Source organism: Lacerta agilis, chromosome 17 (genome assembly GCF_009819535.1).
Source record: "Lacerta agilis isolate rLacAgi1 chromosome 17, rLacAgi1.pri, whole genome shotgun sequence".
NCBI lineage: Eukaryota > Metazoa > Chordata > Lepidosauria > Squamata > Lacertidae > Lacerta > Lacerta agilis.
The window spans coordinates 29,692,572-29,714,284 of NC_046328.1; the positions used below are offsets into that span (position 1 = coordinate 29,692,572).

The 21,713-nt window shown below is 47.3% G+C and overlaps 1 protein-coding gene across 1 annotated transcript; it reads right to left on the reverse strand.

Moving 5' to 3' along the window:
• Positions 1-158: 158 nt before the first annotated feature.
• Positions 159-21,070, reverse strand: LOC117061811 (dapper 1-like). Its single transcript, XM_033174787.1, has 4 exons — positions 20,651-21,070; positions 5,899-6,184; positions 4,436-4,678; positions 159-3,018 (listed from the first exon to the last, which is right to left on the reverse strand). The coding sequence occupies exons 1-4, from the start codon at positions 20,828-20,830 to the stop codon at positions 1,565-1,567; spliced, it is 2,163 nt and encodes a 720-aa protein (XP_033030678.1). The 5' UTR covers positions 20,831-21,070; the 3' UTR covers positions 159-1,564.
• Between the last annotated feature and the right edge of the window lie 643 nt (positions 21,071-21,713).

Below are 21,713 nucleotides of genomic sequence, written 5' to 3' on the forward strand. Positions count from 1 at the left end.
AAGAAGCTAAAGTACAAGGTACCCCCCTACTGAATCCCCACAACAACCCTGTGAGGTAGGTTAGGCTGACTGAGGCAGTGACTGACCCAAGGTCACCCATTGAGTTCCATGGCTGAGTGGGGATTCGAATCCTGCTCTCCCAGGTCTTAATCCGACACTCTAACTACGACTCCACATTGGGTAGTGATATGAGAACTGTAGTCCATTGGCATCCAAAGTGCCACAACTCTGCATTATACCATTACTGGAAAAGGAAGGCAATATAAAACCTTGAAGAAAAAAAGGCAAATTAATACCACTTCAAAATCAGTGTTAGGCCTGGACGATTTGCAACCTGTTAACACAGCTCCCTCCCCACCAGGGACACACGATGGACCCCTGCCAAACCCCTCTTTGGTTTTCACCGCCTGCTTCGAACTGACAAAAAGAAAACTCCAGGACTGTGGCGGATGGCGGCCAGGGAATGACTTTGTCGGGCAGGCTGTGTGTCCCTCAGGACAGGCTGCACGTTTTTTTTATTTAAATAATTTACATGCTGCCTTTTCTAAGCGTTGTACAAGAGAGGTAAGAACATAACGCAAGTTAAAAATTTACCACAGAATCATGGGGCTGGGGAACCCCCTCGCAAAATGTGTGCTGAAATGGAAAAGGTTGTCACCAAGCGATGGGAGTTCAATAGGGAGAGAGAGGGTGGTCGAACACAATACGAATTGTGTGTCTGAGCCACGGGGAACCATGAAAAGCACCCTCCTCCTCAAATACCTCAGTAATTGGCCAGGGATATAAGGCATGGCCTGGATCCTAAAATAATAATAAAAATACTTATGGAGATCTGCATGCTTTCCCTACCATACTTGTGGTGGGTGGGAACCCAAGGCAAGGCAACACTTTTAAAGGACATTGGGGGTAGAAGACTCAGCATCTCTCTGACCCTCATATTGGCCAGGCTGCGAGACTATCATAATTAAAGGGTTTCAGTGGAAGCTAGTACATGAGGGCGGAGGCAATGCTGCCCCACTAACCTCAGTCTGCCCCTAGCCAGCCCCCACCCGCCTGCCTTGTTACATCCAGTCCAGGGGGTGGCGCTGCCTGCCATTTTCCTCAGTCTCTGCGCTGCCCCTTGTCCAACTCATCAGGGGGCATGAGGACAAAACTAGAATGTGTTGCTTCTGCTTGCCACTGGCTCTCTGGCGCCACCTACTGTGGGGCTCCCCTCCTGCCACCCCATCAGTCCCAATGGGCACCAGCCGCCACCGGGGTTAAGTGTGGCGGCTTCAAGGCCCCTCAATCCATTATTGAAGAAGCGCTGGAGTTCCATGTCCATCTTTGGTTCTTGTTTAGGCCAGTGAGAAATCCTGAGGCATAAAGAGTTAATGTCCAAATTCAAGGATGTACGTAGCAATAAGGGTGCGGAAAAAACTCGGGAGACAACCCCCGTTGTCCAAGGGGCTGGGGAAGCTTGTCTAGGAAGCCTAAAAAATGCTTAAGAAGCTTCTTCACCTTTTACCTCCACTCACTCACCCACCCAACACCTCTTACGGCCCTTTTGGGGGGGAGGAAGGAGTCACTTGGTGGTCCTGGAGCCCTTGAAGGAGCGGGACATCATTTTCTTGAGCTCCTTGAAGGAGCGGCTGCGCCGGAGCTTGAAGCTGCGGACTGGCAAGTCGGCAGAGTCCAACGTGGCCGCAGTGCGGGGCCACCTGTCCCCAAGCTGATGGAGGATCCAGTCCCCGTTCAGGCTGACGGCGCTTGTGGCGTCCACCTCTCCAAGGCTGCCGCCGGCAAGTCCAGCCCGCTGCCGAGGCGGCAGGTCAAGATGGCTGCCGCCCAGGAAGCAAAACGATGTTGGCGAGTCAGAGGAAAAGGCAAGGTGGCGGTTCAGCACTTGGGGCGGGTGGAAGGTGCCGGCTTTCAGCCGCTGGCGTCCGGGGGCTTTGCTGGAAATCTCCAAGACCGATGTCCATTTTGGCTTGACCGCTTTGCCTCTGCTGGCTTGTGGGTCGCTGGGGCAACCCAGCCCTGCCACCGCGTGGACATTGATTTCCGAGCTGGCACGGGCCCTGCTCCCCATGCGAGCAGACGGCCTACGGCGAAGGCTCAGCCTGCGTAGCAGTTCCCGGGGGCTCAGCCAGCTCCTCTCGGCCGGCTTCTCCTGCCTCTCGGCTGCTTTCACCAACTCCCGCGAGGCATGTTTGCCTTTGTACAGCCTGTCAAAATTTGTAGTGGCCTGCGGCAACGAGGGCTCCTTTCTGAAGGGAGCCTCAGCCTGGACAACGTGACAACGGGCCCCGTTGACCCAGCCCAGGACCTCTCTCTCCGATCCGCCATGTTGCTTATTTGGGAGGGGGATGATGGAAGGTTCTGGAAATGGTGGGAGAGGATCCGGCAGGGACACCACTGATGGCTCGGTAGCCTTCACGAGGTTGGTGGTGCTGGACTGGACCGAGCAGATCTCCAGAAACGGAGTGAAATCCCCTTGGCTGTCCAAAACCCGGGAGTCTCGTGCCCCTTCGGAACCTTCTGGAGAGCGCAGGTGCGAGCAGGTGGAGATGCGCCGCCGGATCTTCCACCCGGGCGCCGGCGCCAGGAGCTGGCTGGCACCCAGGACAGAACTGCAGACAGAGGACATTGACAAGCTCTTCTGATTCCCTGCCAGGTATCCAGACTCCGGCCTGCTGGCTGCCGAGCGGCACTTGTAACGCAGCACCAATTTGGCCACGTACTGGTCCAACCGGGCTCTCTGCTGCTCCTTGGAGCACGCAGCCACTCTCTTTGGGGACTTGGTGCCAGGCTGCTCCAGGGGTCGATCATCCAGTTCCTCCTGGGACGAGCTCTGGGAGAGGCTGCTGGTGAAGAGGGGACTCTGGAGAGCCACGGCATGCAAGGGGCTAGGGTAGTGGTAGATCTCGTTGGTGTTCCTGGAGACGAGGTCCGACTTGTACTGCAGCAGCTGGAGACTCGGGTTCTTTGGGAGTGGGAGGGACAAGTCTCCGAGGCCCAGGAGGAATTCAAGGTCACCTGCAGCAAGGGAACACAAGAGACTTATGGGTAACAAGAACCAACGACCATAGGCTGGGCAAGGTAGAACATGGACTGTCTCTTTAACAGGGATTCAAGGCAGGCAGAAGCTACCTGGTTGTAGCCAGCTAAGTTAGACTCACTGCAGACCCATTGCTATTAATGTTCTTAGCGTACTCATGCCTATCAATTTCAATGGGTCTATTTTCAAAAGACCTAGTATTGGGCATTGCCCATGTTCAATCATTCCTTGAACTCACACGTGCATAAACAACCTCTGAATTGCTGGGCGGGGCTGATGGAGTAAAACAAATTTAAAAGATGATATTCTGGGGTGGCACAAAGCTGTTTCTGCAGCCCATGGCAGCAGAGTCCAGTTACCCTGGTGGACGGGTGCCATCTCGTAACTAAAACAATAACACCTGAGTTGAGTTTGCTTTCATCCTCCTCCCCTTTTTCCTTGTGTGTCATGTCTTTTCAGTTATTATAAGCCTGAGAACACGGTCTGCCTTATTACTGATCTTCATAAACCACCAAAAGTAAGGATGCTTCAAAAAGGAAATAATAATAAAGAGAAAAACTTCCTGTTAGTTCAAACTGAAAGGGAGGAAAGAAGGTTCTCAGGAAGCTGAACTTAGAAGTCAGGATCACCTCGTGGAATTTGGGGTCATAGGAAAGCTGTCTTATGGGCAATATCCGCACTATACATTTTAAGCACCATTATACCACTAACAGTCATGGCTTCCCCCAAAGAATCCAAGGAGGTGTCATTTTTTTTGGGGGGGGGGGTACTGAGAGTTGTTGTTGTTCAGTCGTTCAGTCATGTCCAACTCTTTGTGACCCCATGGACCAGAGCATGCCAGGCACCCCTATCCTCCACTGCCTCCCGCAGTTTGGCCAAACTCATGCCAGTCGCTTCGAGAACACTGTCCAACCATCTCATCTTCTGTCACCCCCTTCTCCTTGTGCCCCTATTCCCTTCACAGAGCCACAATCCCCAGAATGGTTTAACAATCTTCCAAGGGAGCTCTGTGTTGGGAACAGGGGCCTCCTAACAACTCTCTGCACCCTTCAGAAACTTCAGCTCCCAGAATTCTTTGGGGGGAAAGCCAAGCTATTCCCCCAAAGGACTGTGTATCAAATTGCTCTATCTGTACAGTGTAAACATGATCTCAGTTTATCCTCGCCCTACCTGGAGATGCCAGGGATTGAACCTGCGACCTTCCGCATGCAAAACAGGTGCCCTACAACTGAGCTACAGTCTTGCCCCAGACATGTGCAGCCCAGTCTGTTCTTTATTGTGTTCTCCCTCATTCCTCCCCCTTTTAACTCCTCTCTTGGCTGAAGTAGAGAGAGGCTCAAGCACACAGCCGATTTGCAAAGCCTGAGAGTCCCTGTTCATGCAAGCGCGTCTCACCTGTCGACACAGGCCTCCTGCCGTCCGCACCAGAGGCGTTTGCCAAGGTGAGACGCTGCAGCTGGAGGTCTAGGAAGCGGACAGCAGCCTCATCGGTAGAGCGCGGGCGGGAGAAGGTGGACTCCCGCAGGCCCGGCAAGTGGGAGAGGGAGCCAATGCTGCAGCGGGAACCCCCAGGCCCATCGCTGTGGACGGAGGCGCAGGAATCAGACAGGGAGCCCATCTCGCTCGTCTCGTAAAACCCTGGAAAACACAGAGAAAGAAGATGCAGTGCTCTGGCCATGGTGGAAATCTGAGGTGGTAAAGTCTGGCCACATGTCAAAAAAGCAAACACAAAAAGTCTTGTTTACACAGAGGGAAATCAAGAAAAGGCAGAGTTTATCCAGTCTAGTTTGACGTTATTAAATATATACATGTGGGAGCAGAGGCCTCAAATAGGCTACACCAGCCAGAAATACACATGTATGGATCTCTTAATAGCTAAAAGATTTGACACTCAAGATCAGTGACTGGTATCTTGGGAACTCTATGCTGCACACTATTAAACTTGGGAAGAGAGGCAGAATAAATCAGATTAACCCCTGATTTTTGTTCTAAATTTTATTTATTTTTACTTAACTTTGCTGCAATTCTGGGCATTTCTCTTATGTGTTTGTTATTTATTGTTTGCAGTCTTGTCTTTTACATTTTCAATAAAAATTAGTTAGTTAGTCTGGACAGAAGTTTAATTGGATTTAAAGAAAAGGGATCAGATGTTTTCTGGGAGAAGGACTGGTTTGTCGTAGGGATAGCGACCTTGTGAGACCAGGAAGCAAAGTATTTGTGGAGATATAGGGATGCAATGATCATAATGAATCTTCAAGGTGCATGACGTGGCTGTGTCTTGTGGAGGGAGTCTTCTTTTTGGTCAGAAAATATTGTTTGCGTTAGCTTTGTTTCGGAAAAATCCTCAATATTTTCGGACGTTCACCCACTTTTCCATTCCATTGCTCTGGTGCAAGGACTTAACAGATGGACAACGGAAGTGGATCCTGCAAACCCTTCTGGTTGCAGACACTTAGGGTTGTGTCCAAATACTATTTCTACTCAGAGCAGAACTACAGAAGTTAACAGACACGATTAACATGTTCATTAAAATCAATGGGCCTACTAATTGAATATAACCTTTATACCTCAAGACTAAAAGGTTCATAGATTATTGTAAGCACCATGCTCCAATCAACTGCCCTTTCTACATTTGAACGTATATATTACAATTGTTGGTCTTGTTTGGGTATCTATTTGGACACATGAACTGCCTATATTAAAATCATTTAAATCAGAAGTGATGGACAATTCTTATTGCTGATGTGAGCTAGCTGCTTGCATTTTCTTTCTTTTTTCTGTTAAATTTACAATACAAATAAATCAAACAATCCACCAGGCAGATAGATTCCTCCCCCCTGAACCTGGAGCAGGCATACCTGAGCTGGGCCTGGAGTCTGCCTCCAAGATTTCTTGGGTATCTCCCCCATTGATTCCACCTTTCTTAGAGGAAAGGAGTTGCTCGCTGACCATCCGCAACCCAAGGCATCCCTTCTCTGATCCGTCCCCCGTGTGAGCACGGAGCACCCCAGGGTCTGCCTCGATGTTCTCTGATGAGCTGTAGGTAAGAGGCTCCGTTGGGGTCCCCAGCAGGTCCTCAGATTTGCTCCGGTCCAGCTTAGTGGTGGTGGGCAGTCGGTTATCGCCCAGGCTGCTTTGGTCCTCCTGTTTTTTGCAGGGGGGGGGGAAACAAGCAAGGGTTTTGTGAGACAGAACAGCAGAGGAAAAAGGAAACGGCTGCTGATTTTATTATCGGTCCAAACTCAAAGTTTTGCTATTATTATATATGTCCACTTGACCACTTCGATTTGCGCAGCCGGCTCTTTCGCAAGTGCCAGATTATCTCCATTCCACACTCATAAGGTATCAATCTTAAGGTATCAATCTTCCAGCATGGCAGCACCTGCAACCCCCTGCCCATTGACATTAGGCAGACATCTTTGTAGTACTATTTTTTATTTTTTTTTAGGCAGGCCTTCCCAGATATGTGAGGGACACTTGTGGCGCTGTGGTCTAAACCACTGAGCCTCTTGGGCTTGCCAATCAGAAGGTCGGTGGTTCAAATCCCAGCGACGGGGTGAGCTCCTGTTGCTCGGTCCCAGCTCCTGCCAACCTAGCAGTTCAAAAGCACGCCAGTGCAAGTAGATAAATAGGTACCACTCTGGTGGGAAGGTAAACGGTGTTTCCGTGCGCTGCTCTGGTTTCGGTGTTCCATTGCACCAGAAGCGGCTTAGTCATGCTGGCCATATGACCTGGGAAAACTGTCTGCAGACAAACGCCAGCTCCCTCGGCCTGTAAAGCGAGATGAGCGCCGCAATCCCAGAGTCGTCTGCGACTGGACTTAACTGTCAGGGGTCCTTTACCTTATTTTTACCCAGATATGTGACACTGACATATATTTTAATATGCGATTTTATTTTATTTTATGTAGGTATACGGAAGATTGTCTCATCCCTTATATACCCAGTTGATTCCCGCACTTGGCAGATGAGGGCCTGCTGCAGATGCCATCTTAGTAGGGGGTCTGTTCCTCACAGTAGAGGGATTGGGTCTTCAGCACTGTGGCACCTACCACAATGCTCCATTTCCCCAACCCGTGATCGTCGTCTCCTCCAAACAGGCAGTCCTCATTTGCCTGTTTCCATTTCTCCACCCCAATTTTTTTCTTTGAAATGGTGGAGGTGACGATGAATGGACACACCTGTGACCCATCTCAGCAGCATTAAAAACTTGTCTATTTTATTTACTGATTACATTTAAGCCCCACCTTTCCTCCAAGGAGCTCAAAGTAGCATACACTCCTCCACATTTTATCCTCACAGCAAACCTGTAAGGTCGGGTTGGGCCCTGGCCCAAGGTCACCCAGTGAGCTTCATGGCTGAGTGTGGATTTGAACTCTGGTCTCTCTCCAAAGTCCTAGTCCCGACACTCTAACCACTAGGCCACACTGGGCTCTTAGATTTTTCCACCAATGTCTATCAGCAGCACCCGCTTCTGTCTGCAGATGTGAGCCAGGAAACGACATATCCAGATAATACGAAAAATGCAGAATGGAACCTCATTCTTCGCACCACTTCCTTCAGTCACGCCATTCCATTCTCCTGTCCACCTGGGTTTCAGTCCTGGCCCCCTCCAGTCGAGCTCTCAGGAGTCTATCTTTGCCTGTTCCCCCCACGCTTAGGGTCTCTCCCTTAAATATATTTAAGCATTTGTAAACCTCAAGGTTGATCCTTCTTCTTTTGTGCGGTGGTAATTTTTCACTATGGAAGGAATGGAGCTCTTCTCCCAGAGAGCGGAAATAGAAGGAAGGAGCCCCACGCTCTGTACACAGAGGTTTCTGATGCTTTTATCTTGCGACTGACAGATGTGTCCCTTCATTGGATTTGTCTAATCCCATTTTGCAAAAGCCAGCTAACCACCCTCAGGCTTTTCAGGGGGCCCTAGCTAAGCCCCATTCTGGAACGTCTCCCACCACCACACGATAGCAGGCCTGCGATAACAGAGGCCAATCTCACTCACCAGTCACCCTCTATGCTACTGCTTGAGAGAATCATGGCTATCCCCAAATAATTCTGGGAAGTGCCGTTTGTTAAGGGTGCCAAGAGTTGGTAGGAAGCCCCGGTTCCTCTTACAGTCTTCCCAGGATCAAATCAGAGCTCAGTGAGGAGAATTGGGGACTCTTAACAACTCTCAGCACTCTCAACCAGCTCCAGTTCCCAGGATTCCTTGGGGAGAAGCCATGACTGTTTAAAGCGGTCTCATAGGAATACAGGCGGCAACCATTTTGTGCGTGTCCAATTGACGTGCGACTGCCGACAAATGGCTCGTTTTGGATCTGGAAAAGGGAAGAACAGGGACAGAATGTGGCAGGCTTATGCGCGCTCCGCCGACACGTTCAGGGGGCCAGGAACACAACCTGCACACAAAATGGCTGCCACCTGAATAAGAAGTTGTCCTACAGCAAATCAGACTATGGGCCCATCTATGGCAGGGATTGAACCCTGTACTAAACTCATTCGCTATCTGCTAATCCTTACGTAGTCAAAAAAGTATGGCTTTTGCACAAAAAGGGGGGGGGAGGCAGATAGCAGCAGGCTTGGGGAAACCCCAAGGTTTCTAGAAGTACAAACAAATCTTTAGATTAAAAAAAAAACACCCAAACGGAAGGGGGAAACCCAAAAGCAGCACAAAAGGCAGCTGAGAAAGCTCAGTTGGGCACAGTCTCTCCACTCAGCAACAAAGCTCACTGGGTGGACCTGGGCAGGGCAGGGTGAACAATGGAATGGAGTATCCTGAAACAGGGCATGGCTGGCTGGCTGTTCTCTGTAAACCCTTAAGACGTTTTATTTACAGTGTGCACATTTGGATGGCCACCTGTCAGAGATTCTTCATCTGCAACTCCTGCGCTGCAGGGAATTGGACTAGATGACCATTGTGTGTGTAGGGGGGGGTCCCTTCCAATTCTTAGGTTCCTAAGGCAGGCTGACACCAAAGCACGACTCCAAAACCGAAGGTATTAACCGGTGCGGAAAGCCAAGAGGAAGCAAACATGCTGCGGCTTATCTCCTAACCCACCCTCTGCCTGCCCCTCCAGACTGCACCTGGGCCAGATTCCAAGATTTATTGATCTCCACGGGGCGTTGGAGGGGTAAAAGTTGCAACATGCCTACGGAGTTTTTCCCCTCCCCACCCCACAACAGTTAAGACAGCTGCTTCACGCAAGGAAAGGGGGAGCGGGGAAGAGTCCCATTTGCTGAGCCAGCAGGAATGAAACATGAACAGGAGAAGGGGGGAGGTTTATCCTCCTCCTCTTTCTTCTCCTAAAGCCAGGCAGCTGTCGCCATTGTCTTGGGGCCTCCTGGCTACCCATTGAAATGGCAAGCGAGACGGCCGGACGCACGTGCCATGTGGCGGGTGCATGGCGTGTGTGGCTGCCAGAGGGAAGCGGCCGTTCCTCTGGTCTTGGGCCCCCAAGCTAACAGGATCCAGGTTTGCGGCTGCCATTTTGTCCACATTAATTCATTACCATCCCCAAATCCGCCACGTCGGTGGAGCGAGATGCAATGTTTTGTTTTCTGAATTAAATCTATTGATTGCCTTTTTTCCATAAAAAAAATCAAGGTAACTCAATGCGACTGACATTATACAAACGCGCACATTGAAACCAGCGTAAGAGAAAACAAAGACAAAATCCAAACGACAGTCCTGCTTTCAGAAGATGGGTTTAAATTTCTCCCGCCAGCTCAAGGAGGCTGCAAATGATTAGAAGCGAAAAGCCTGGCGAAAAAGACATGTAATGATGGTGCCAGGTGAGTCTCCCCAGGGTGAGCATTCCACAAGTAGGGAGTCACCACTGAAAAGGCCCACCTTGGTTTTGCCACCGTCTGTGGACCTCCCTTGGAGTAGGCACAGAGAAAGGCCTCCTATGATGACAGCCTTGAGGCCTCTATTAAGACCAGACATGCTCATACCTAATTCATAAGAAGGAAACCGTTGCAAAGACAGTGGTGTGTTTACGTCAATTTTTTAATTGAAATTTAACATTCACTAATAAACAACCCAAATGCTTGTTTCGAGACTGCTGTTGTTGCAAAAAACTGGTAGTTAATACTTTGATTATATAGTTCACCCGGGAATAATAACCAATTATAGAATTGTATTCATTATTCCAAAAAAGCTGCTGAGAAGATGGGCTCACGTGGAGTGGTGGTGGTGGTGGGGAGATAAGATCAGTGTTAGAAACTCAGATATATAAACTAGGCATCAAATAGTTCCTTAAACCAGGGTTACAGCCACCAAACATAATGTCTACCTGCCATTTTTGAACCAGACAGCTCAAAAATCATATTTTTCAATATAACTTTTTGGTTTGGTTCCTGAAATTCATTCAGATTGTGCAGATAAAATATAATGGATAGAATTCTACAGGATGGGGTATTAGGGTGTGAAAACAGTCCAGATCCAAGGATCCCCAGACAAGAATCTCCAAATGATGGACACATCAGGTGCCATCCTTGCACCCAGGCATCTTCACTTGGCAGCCAGGTGCAAAATGCTCCTGGCAAATTTCAAGTGCTGGAGAAAATTATCCGCTCTTTAAAAAGAAATGTCTCACTAAGAATTTGTTGTTGTTTAGTCATTCAGTCATGTCCGACTCTTCGTGACCCCATGGACCAGAGCACGCCAGGCACTCCTGTCTTCCACTGCCTCCCGCAGTTTGGTCAGACTCATGTTGGTAGCTTCAAGAACACTGTCCAACCATCTTGTCCTCTGTCGTCCCCTTCTCCTTGTGCCCTCCATCTTTCCCAACATCAGGGTCTTTTCCAGGGAGTCTTCTCTTCTCGTGAGGTGGCCAAAGTATTGGAGCCTCAGCTTCAGGATCTGTCCTTCCAGTGAGCACTCAGGCCTGATTTCCTTCAGAACGGATAAGTCTGATCTTTTTGCAGTCCATGGGACTCTCAAGAGTCTCCTCCAGCACCATAATTCAAAAGCATCAATTCTCCCGCCATCAGTCTTCTTTATGGTCCAGCTCTCACTTCCATACATTACTACTGGAAAAAACATAGCTTTAACTATACGGACCTTTGTCGGCAAGGTGATGTCTCTGCTTTTTAAGATGCTGTCTAGGTTTGTCATTGCTTTTCTCCCAAGAAGCAGGCGTCTTGTAATTTTGTGGCTGCTGTCACCATCTGCAGTGATCATGGAACCCAAGAAAGCAAAATCTCTCACTGCCTCCATTTCTTCCCCTTCTATTTGCCAGGAGGTGATGGGACCAGTAGCCATGATCTTGGTTTTTTTGATGTTGAGCTTCAGACCATATTTTGCGCTCTCCTCTTTCACCCTCATTAAAAGGTTCTTTAATTCCTCCTCACTTTCTGCCATCAAGGTTGTGTCATCAGCATATCTGAGGTTGTTGATATTTCTTCCGGCAATCTTAATTCCTGTTTGGGATTCATCCAGTCCAGCCTTTCGCATGATGAATTCTGCATATAAGTTAAATAAGCAGGGAGACAATATACAGCCTTGTCGTACTCCTTTCCCAATTTTGAACCAATCAGTTATTCCATATCCAGTTCTAACTGTAGCTTCTTGTCCCACATAGAGATTTCTCAGGAGACAGATGAGGTGATCAGGCACTCCAATTTCTTTAAGAACCCCCCATAATTTGCTGTGGTCGACACAGTCAAAAGCTTTTGCGTAGTCAATGAAGCAGAAGTAAATGTTTTTCTGGAACTCTCTAGCTTTCTCCATAATCCAGTGCATGTTTGCAATTTGGTCTCTGGTTCCTCTGCCCCTTCGAAATCCAGCTTCCACTTCCGGGAGTTCTCGGTCCACATACTGCTTAAGCCTGCCTTGTAGAATTTTAAGCATAACCTTGCTAGCGTGTGAAATTTAGCAGTCCCCAAAAACAGTCAGAGCTACAGCTGCCCATAAAAACTTCTGTTCCCCAAAGCATAAAATTTGTGAAATTATGATAGTCTCATTAACACCAATGCCACACTATTATCATTACACATAGCGCAGGGATGAGGAGAAAACTATGGCACGCCTGGTGCTGTTGGACTACAACTCCAATGAACTTCAGCCACCGGCCATGCAGTCTGGGGCTTGTGGGAGTTGCTGCCCATGAACATCTGGAGGGCCGCATGTTCTCTCCGTCCCTCACATAGCAGTGTTGCACAGTGGTTAGAGTGTCAGACTAGGACTTGGCCATCCACTCCTCAACAAAGCTCACTGGGTGACCTTGGGGTCAGGCACTTCCTCTCAGCCCAACCTACCTCACAGGGTTGTTTTGGGGATTTAGCCAGAAGGAAGAGAACCATGTCGGCCACTTTGTGCTCCTTGGAGAAGAAGGCGGGATATAAATGCAAAAAAAATTAAAATAAATAAACATAGTAAGAAAAAGTGTTCAGTCAGACCTGAGGTTCATCTAATCCAACAAATCCTAATCCTATAGTGGCCAACCAGATGCTTCTATGGGAAGCTCACAAACAAGGCAAGAAGGCAAATACATTCCCTTGCTGTCTCTCCCTGCCATTAGGTAATCGAAGATATATTACCCCTGCACTTGGAGGTTCCAGTCTTTGCCGGCTAATGGACAATGGCAGACGGAGCCCTTCACTGGTTTTCTGGTTTTCTAATCCTTTTATTTTGATTTTAAAGCCAGCTAAGCCGGTATCTACCACCACATGTTCCGGCAACACATTCCATAAATTAAGGACGTGCTGTGAGGACAAAATGCTTCTTTGCACATTGAGCAAATGCCAGCCTTTTTTGTGCATGACTTAAAACAGGCAAACCCGCCTTATACTGGCTGTATTTTTTTAAAAGTCTTTTGTTTACCTTCATGAGAACTTTGTGAACTGGATCGATGTTGTTCTCACTTTAAAGATAAGGAGAGCCGAGGTCGACAGATGAGAGGCAGAACAGTACGGTATTTTAAGAGCTAACGTGTGGCGTAGTGGTTAAGAGTGTCAGGGCCTGGGAGAAAGAGACCAGGGTTCAAATCCCCATTCAGCTATGAAGTATGCTGGGTGACCTCGCACCTGCCAGCCAAAACCAACCTCACAGGGTTGTGAGGATTAACTGAGATGGAGAACTCCTTGGAGAAATAAGTGGGATAGGCATCCAATAAATGAATGAATGCAAAGCTCTGATCAATCTTCAATACAGCCCTCAATTCTGGGCAGGGATGATGGAGGCCCATGTTTGCCCAGGCTCAATTCCTAGTTATCCCCAGGTAGGATGGGGGGATGGGGGACTCCCAGCCTCAAACCCTGGTGAGAGCCTCTGCCAACCAGTGCAGACATTCCTGAGCTAGATGGACCAAAGGCCCGATCTCATGCCACCCTCACCTGACATGCCACCCTTCCTCGCCTAGCCTGGAAGATAACGCTGTTTGCCCACGATTATGTCACTGGGTGTACGCGGCGGCCTCGCCCTGCCACGGGTGGAGCTCCCCGCAGGCGGCTACCATCTGTCCACTTGACCAACAGCTCGTTCTCCCATAAAATAAAGCGAGCTGTTTAAGAGGGGTGTGTCGGCATGCAACGATGGCTGCACGGTCTTTTCACATAGCTGCCTTCTATATCGATCCATTAGCATTTCTCTCTTCCTGCCCCCCAATAAAACTAAAAGGCTTCTTCACACAACACCACTGAGCAAAGATAGAAGCTGCGTCTATGGAAGAGCTGTGGCTCAGTGCACAGAGCATCTGCTTCGCATGCAGAAGGTCCCACGTTCCCTATTTTCTAGGGATAGTCATGGATTTACAGACGCCATCCCAGTTTCTGATTCAATCCCAGAACATCGTGCTTTTCCTTGGGATGTCTCTATTTTCATCAGAGATTTTCCCCCTGCTGTTTTGTAACTGCTTTTACTCTTATTTTCTACCCTGCCTTGGAACCTATGTGGAAAGCAATCACTTATTATTGATGATTTATACACCGCTGAATTTCAAATGTCTCTTAGTAAAAAGTTTCTGAACAATAGGATAAAGATAAAAATCAATTTGAGCTATAAAATCAGAATTCAGTTAGAATGCCTGCTGGTTATTTTTTTAAGTCTTCAGCAGCAGCCGGAAGTTCAACAGGGAAAGAGCCCTTGTCTGACTTCAAGTGCAATGGGAGTTCCATAAAGCTGGACCCACGATACTGAGCAAACAGCTCCTGGGGGGTATGAACAACTCCTGATAATAACATTTAAAAAGTTAACTTTGCCGCGTTAAATGTGTATTCTGTAGTTGACCTTTTTTTTGTAACGTTTTATTTTGAAATCTTTAAGATAATATTTTAGTTTCCTGTTAATCTTGTTGCTTTGATTGTACACTTTACGTTCTTCACTAATGCTTAATCCTGGATTGTTTTATTTGATGTTTTAATGTAGGTTGTAAACTTTGTGAATTTTTCTTAATATAGAAATGAAATTAATAATAATAATAATAATAATAATAATAATAATAATAATAATAATAGGTCCTCCATATTAAACAACTTACTCTGATATTAAAAGATAAATAAAATAGCATGTCAGGAAGAAGCAGCCTCGGTCCTGATATGCCAGATGTTTTATCTTCAGGGAGTTGCGAGTTTTTTTAAGCAATTAAAAAACAGTAGTAATAGGTGCCAATTTAAACAGGCAACATCCCTCCACCTATACATGTAGTCTAAAAGCTGTGCAGTCAGTGCGCGATTTTCTTTCTCACATGAGTCAGCTCTACATGGGCTGCTTAGGAGAAGCCATAGCTCAACGAAGAAGGTGCCTGCTTTGCATCCAGAAGTTCCCAGGTTCAATTCCCGGCTTCTCCACTTAGAAGGGTCCCAGGAAGCAGGATTGGGAAAGAGCTGCTGCCCCTCAGAGGAGGCAGTGCTGACTCCTGACAATTAGATTTTCAATAAAGTGGCACTGCTTCATTGCAAGCTCATTGTACCCCAAGTACAGTACCTTGCTTGAACCATGTACGCCCTTCCCAGAATGCATTTAGCATGCTCTACCCAGAATCCCCTGCAGGGGTTCTGCAGCGGGCAAGACAACGCATGTTAAGGGTCTTCCTGAATGCAGGAAAAGAATGGAAACTCAGAGCCACGGGAAGAAGAACCGTGCATCAGCGAGACTCCTGTCAGGTAGTTCAGGTCTACAAATCTGAGCAAAAACAAGGGAGTTGGAGGGGAGGGAGAGAGGGACAGACACTGCTCCCTCCAGGTGGCAGATGTGCCAAGCAGGAAGTCACCGTGGTGAACAGCAGGAGCTTTGTTTTGCTGTGCTCTCTCACCCCGCCCTACGCATGCAGGGGGAATGGCCAGCCTACGCCCACAGCTGGCAAGCCAAACCACAAGGCAAACCCCACCTGCCAGGACTCCCAGCACGGCGAGGACCTCTGCAGCAACAGCTGCTACCGGCATGAGACAAAGAGGAGCCTGGAAAACCAAGTGCTGTTTCTGTCCCAGATTCCCTGATTTTATTTTATTTTATTTTATTTTATTATTTTATTTTATTCCAAGACTGCTGGAAAAGAGAAGATCTCATTTACAAAGGAGGGACTCCACTCCAGACACAGGCAGGCCCTGACCACATCCTAAAACCCAGAAGTCAGTTTGTTTTTAAATGTTAGAAAGAAATGACCCTCTTGGTGAGACTTGTGTAGGGCCAAATCCACACCATGCAAATTCTAATACCACTTTAACAGTCACAGCCCCCCTCCCACCCCAAGAATTCTGGGAAGTGTAGTTTTTTTTAAGGATCCTGAGAGTCATTAGGACAGGCATGGCCAAACTTGGCCCTCCAGATGTTTTGGGACTACAACTCCCATTGTCCCTAGCTAACAGGACCAGTGGTCAGGGATGATGGGAGTTGAAGTCCAAAAACAGCTGGAGACCCAAGTTTGGGAAACACTGGACTAGATGGGAAAAACTATGTCCTGGTCTATCACAGCTTCCTGTGTTATCCAATTTACCGTAATTCATCCCAGAAGGAGCATCAGCTTCCTAATTCTGCACTTACAATTGGCAATGCTGATCAAGGATCCCAGGTCACAGACTATGGTAGTCACCAAAACATGATGTGGAATGAGGACGATTAGCAAGGATGATTTAAGAGAGAACGAACAGTCAGAAAATGAAAGTGACATTTCCTGGCATATTTATATATACAGATGCCTCATCAACAAGCCGTAGTCTCAGCTTGTGCAAGCTTTCAGGAGAGACAGAACGCTTCATCAGACCAATGTCAAGGTGTTCTGTGCTGGCATATTCTTCTCTGCAACTAGGCCAGCTGCTAATTCACCAAAACTCATTAATTTGCCAAAAGCTTCCCGAAACACCTTGCTCAGACCACAGAGAGAAAGCAGAGCTAACAATTTGGCAGAAACTTTTTTTGTACGCAATATAAAACGGGGAGCTAGTTACTAGATACGTCTTTGACGCAAAACTGGTAGGGCAACTCCGTACAGGGAAAATCCAGAAGAAGAGCATGCAAACTTTCAAGCAACACACCAGCCTTTGTTGGGCGGTTAATAACAACTGTTTCCTCAGTGGCCCAGCTGTCCGAGTTTCGATGCAGCGACTCCCCCCTGCTAGCAAATTCTTTCAGAACAAGGAAGGATGAATCCAGAAAAGCAAAAACAACCCTCCCCCCCACCTGCTTAGCCATTCAGGATCAAAACAGTGGATTCCTTGCTGCCAACGCCACCATTTCAGGTGGATGCTGATGGGCGGATTCCAAAACACATGTGTGGTTGCAACAACAGAACCTGGGCGCTATTCCAGACAAACATGCAAGACTGTGACCTTGCACATATTTGGTGTAAACATTTTGCCCTGTGCAAGATCCAGCACACAAGACACGGGGTCCTGCCAGAATCACACCATTTCCCTGAAACGTCGGCACAGACTCTCCCCTTCTCGTCATTTGAATACATTGCTCCTTTCTATAGTTCCCATTCCTTGCACCTTCCCAGACTACCACCCCCTTTTCTTGTTCCTCTATTCAAGAGCTCCTCTCCTACATTCATTAAACATCTGCCACGTCGGCAAGCCTTACTTATTGACTTCCCTAAGCTCACGCACCTGCCTGATCTTCCTAGTTTCTGCCACAGCCCTTCTGAATCCAGCCTTCCCTGAGGTCAGGGCACCTGGACTGTACAAACCAAAGCTTGCTTTCTGTCTCCAAATCAACCCCACTCCCATTATCCCCCAAGACCCTACCCCAACTGCTGACTTCACAACTCTGCACCTCTCATTCTCAGGTTTTAGATAGGAAGCTCCTCGGGGCAGGGACCACTCTTCCTCAGGTTCCCCCCCCCAAAATAATTTTTATTAAGTTTTTCTCATAATTATAATTTAAACAAAAATATACAACATTTATGAATTATATATATATATACATATATATACACACAAAAGTTTGTATAAATAAAAGTGTTCTTATGTTTATATCCTATACATAACTTGTACACAGTTTTGTATATTATACTTAAACTAATACTTATCAATTTTATATTTACATAGCTTGCATACAACTTTACAGAATAAAAAGGAAAAAGAAAAAGAAAAAAACAAAAGAAAAAACACAAACACAAACACAAACACACACACACAAAAATACAATTCCCCCCTTCTGCTTCCCCCCATTCTTCTTCTGTTTTATTTTGTCATCTGTTTCCACGGTTTTACACTTCTTTATTGCATTTGTCCTCTGCCACCTGTTGTTACTCTGATCTCATATTGTGAAACCCCTCCTTCCAATTTATTTCTATACACTTTATCTTATATTATTGTAGATTTTACTTACATATATAGCAATACTAAATAATGTAATCATATTCCATTTGTACCTTTTCCATCTTAATATTATTTTGTATTCTCTTTAATCATCCAATAAAGATTTTTTTAATTAACTATGAGTTTTGCGTTTTCCTTTTATTTTCTCATATTCCATATAACTTGTTCAAATATACCCTAAATCTGTCCCATTCTTTTCCAAAAGTTTCGCATCCTTGTTGCCTGATCTTTGATGTCAATTTTGCTATTTCCATATATTCAACCATCTTTTGACGCCATTCCTCTATAGTAGGAGTCCGTTGCTGTCTCCAAACTTGAGCCAGCAAAATTCTTGCTCCTGTCGTTGCATGTTTTGTTTTTTAACTCAGCAAAGTACCATAAATCTCTAAATCATTTGGAATATGTTTCCTTGCAAAAAAAAAAAAGCTCCAAGCAATAAACAGGTGTTCCCAGCTGTAGTTTGACTGTTCTTTTCTTTAAAAACAACAACCACATCTCTATGCCCAACATCATAGAATTGTAGAGTCACCTAGTCCAACCCCCTGAAACGCAGGAATCTTTTGCCCAACATGAGGCTCAAACCCATGACGCTGAGATTATGGGTCTCATGCTCTATATCAGCTGAGCTATCCCAGGGTTCTTAAATAGGCTAACTTTTTTTAAAAAAAAACTACACTTCTTGTAGTCAACTGACAGGCTTTCAAATGAAACCAGCAAGGCACACTTTGGATCTCTTTCAGCTAAGGTGGGGGTTGGGAACTTGATGCAGGGGGGGGGGGCTCTAAGCCTCCCTGTCTGGCCCTTGGGATTCTTCCATGTCCTTCACCAGCCCTCTGCTGGATGCTCCTTGAGCGTGTTTGCCAGACTGGAATGGGTTTCCCAACTGCAATAATGCCTCTTGCTTGTCTGGAGTGAAGGGGAGCTGGATGCAAAACCTCTGACTTTCCTGTAGCCCCACCCACACCTCACAGGTAGCCCCCAGCAGGTTGCAACCTACCCCCAAATTAAGGCATAAGTTACTTTTCCTGAAGTGGTCTCAAGTATGTCCTTTAAGCAACAACACACAAAAGTGCATTTCTGTATCGGACCTACCTAGGCCCCAAAGCTCTTTCTAAAAAACCTTACAACAGTGGTGCAGCCAAAATGGGCTACATTTCTGAAAAAAATTACCAGTGTGGTTGAGAAGCCTCGAGGTCAATCACAGAAGGATCCTTTCCCAATTTTTCGATTGGTTTCCCTATGTTCAATATGATCCAATCAAGCAAGGAAACCTCCTCACAAACATGGCCAGTTCTGGAGAGAGGATAATCTCAGTATTTTCTCTCGTGTTATTTACATTGTTTGGAAATGACGTGTGGAATACTTCGGATTCTGTTCTTGTGTGTATCTATATATATATTCATTCTGTTATTGGTTGCTGTTGTGATTATATAAAAGCTAATTTTAAAAATGGGGGGGTGCTCTACTTTGTTTGGGGCCCCTCCTGCTCACCCCACCCCAAAGTCCTGCCCCGAAGATATCACTGCCCAACAACCAGCAAGAAAGCAAGCTACTCCCCCCACCTCAAAAACTAGAAAGCCAGTGGCACCTGCTGTGAATCGCTAAAGAGTTAAGGCACAACCCATCGCAGAAGTGCCTCCTTGGATCACACCAAAGGCCCACATTTTGTCTACTCGGACACAAGTCTCACTGTGTGCAATTTATCATGTGCAGATTTACACTTTGCCTTTCTAGAAAATACCTACACTGCCTTACCACATGTGCCAAAACAGACAAAATGTAATAAAAGAGCAAGTCTGGCAATGAGCTCGTCGTAAAGAGTCTTTTAAAACAAACCCTGTAAAGCACTGTTTAGTGGGGGAAATGTCGTAGCTCGGCAATAAGAGCATCTTGCCTTGTATGTAGAATCATAGAGATGGAAGGGACCGTGAGGGTCATCCAGTCCAACCCCCTGCTATGCACGAATCTTTTGCCCAACATGGGGTTTAAACCCACAACCCTGCGACTAAGAGTCTCATGCACTACCAACTGAGCTATCCTGCTCTGTCACTCCCCACTTGAACACCCCCCCCCAAGCCACTGCCTGACGGTGTTTACAATGCAGACTAATGCTCCGACTTGGTACAATAAGGCACCTTCCTCTGCGCCACTTCCCCCTAAGTTAAGTGTGCGCAGGACTGCAGGATTGCAATCAGATACAGAAATGCCTTTGAACTGAGTGGGACTCTGGCTGCATACACGTCACACCTTTACAGCAGTCCTCCCCGAGAATACTTGGAACTGTAGTTTAAAGGGTGCTGGGAATTGTAGCTCTGCAAGAGGTCAACTGCAACAGATTACATACCTTGGGGCACATGCAGTATAATTATATATAATGCATACAGTATAATTATATATAATGGATAGCCTGGGATGGGGCTATCTGATTGCAATCCTTTGCACACTGGCTTAGAGTAGATCAGTTTAAAAACCTGCACTGGAAACCTAGCAAGCTCCTGGCCTTATCTATGCCAGCCTGTAAATTTACTCCTGAGTAAGCATGCCTAGGAGCGAGCATTTAAGCGTTTGGCATAGCTTTCCTTTTGTTCTAAGATATGCACCCTATTCTTACTTCCTTTTTAAAAGTTTTGGGATATATATATATATATATATGTTGCACTGTGTTGTACCCATCGGCTGGCTTTGAATCGCAGTTATGTGAATTAGTGGATTATCAGTTTTGTGGACTGCCCTGAACTCTTTGGTGCAAAAGGCAGTTAAAGGACATTTTAAGCAAACTTTTCCCACAATTTTCTCTCCCCTCCCCCCCTCAGACCTCTCTCTCTCTCACTCACTCACACACACACACACACACCTGTTGCGGCTCGACATCTCTCCGGCTCCCTTCCAGAGCGCGTTCCACCGTCTCCCTTTGTGTCTCCCTCAAGAGATCCAGCTCGAAGATCCCGGCCAGGCTGGCTTGGAGGCGCTCCCCGATCCGCAGCCGCTCGTTCCCGGACCACAGCGACGGGGGCACTGCTCTGCGGCCGGCCATGGCCCCACCGAGACGCGGCTTTCTAAATCCCCGGGCTCCTGTCCCTTTTGGAGAGATCGCCTCTCATGCGCCCGCAGCTGGGGATCGGCCTTTTGGGGGGGGGCGAGGAGCGGTAGATCCCTACTAGAGGCAAGGATCGGAGGGGCCACCGCAATTTGGGGTGGTCGAATGGGGGGGGGGGTCGCAAGCAAAGCAGCGCCAGAAGCGTGTCGTGGGGGAGGGAAAGCACCGGCTTCGCACGCGCCAGAGCGCGCCACCAACTCCAAGGCGCACAAGACGCCGCCGGACTCGAACGCTCGCAAAGAAGCGACCCGCAGTTCAGACAAAGGGGAAGGTTTTGAAAGAGTCACGTGGAGACAGGTTGCCTTCTTTCTCTCTCCTCCCCCTTATCCTCCCAATCAATTTGCCGGATTCCGATTGGCCCGAGAGAGAGAGAGAGGCAGGAGGGGAGGGGCCCCGGGCGCGCCCACGCCGAACGCCAACATTTTCAAAGAGCGAAAAGTTCGGAAAGTTTCTCGCTTGGATTTGAACGGAGCGCCACATGGATCCCAACTTAGCTGCAATGCTATGCGCGCTTCAGCCCGGAAGCAGGAGGCCCATTGAATTCAGAAGCGCTTGCTTCTTAGAAGGCGCACGAGGATGAAAAAGGACCCGCTTGCGAGGGTGGTTTTACCGCCTCTCTCCCTCCCCAAATGTAATTTATTAATAGTACATACCGAGAATATGCTTATCTATATGATCTGTTGGTAATAAATTTTAATTATTGGTTTTATTTTTTGCAATAATTATTAATCGGTGTCATCATTATGATAACTAAATGGTCATTATTATTTATTAATGATCATTCCTTCACTGTGCCTGGTGCTTTGCAGAATACAAAGAG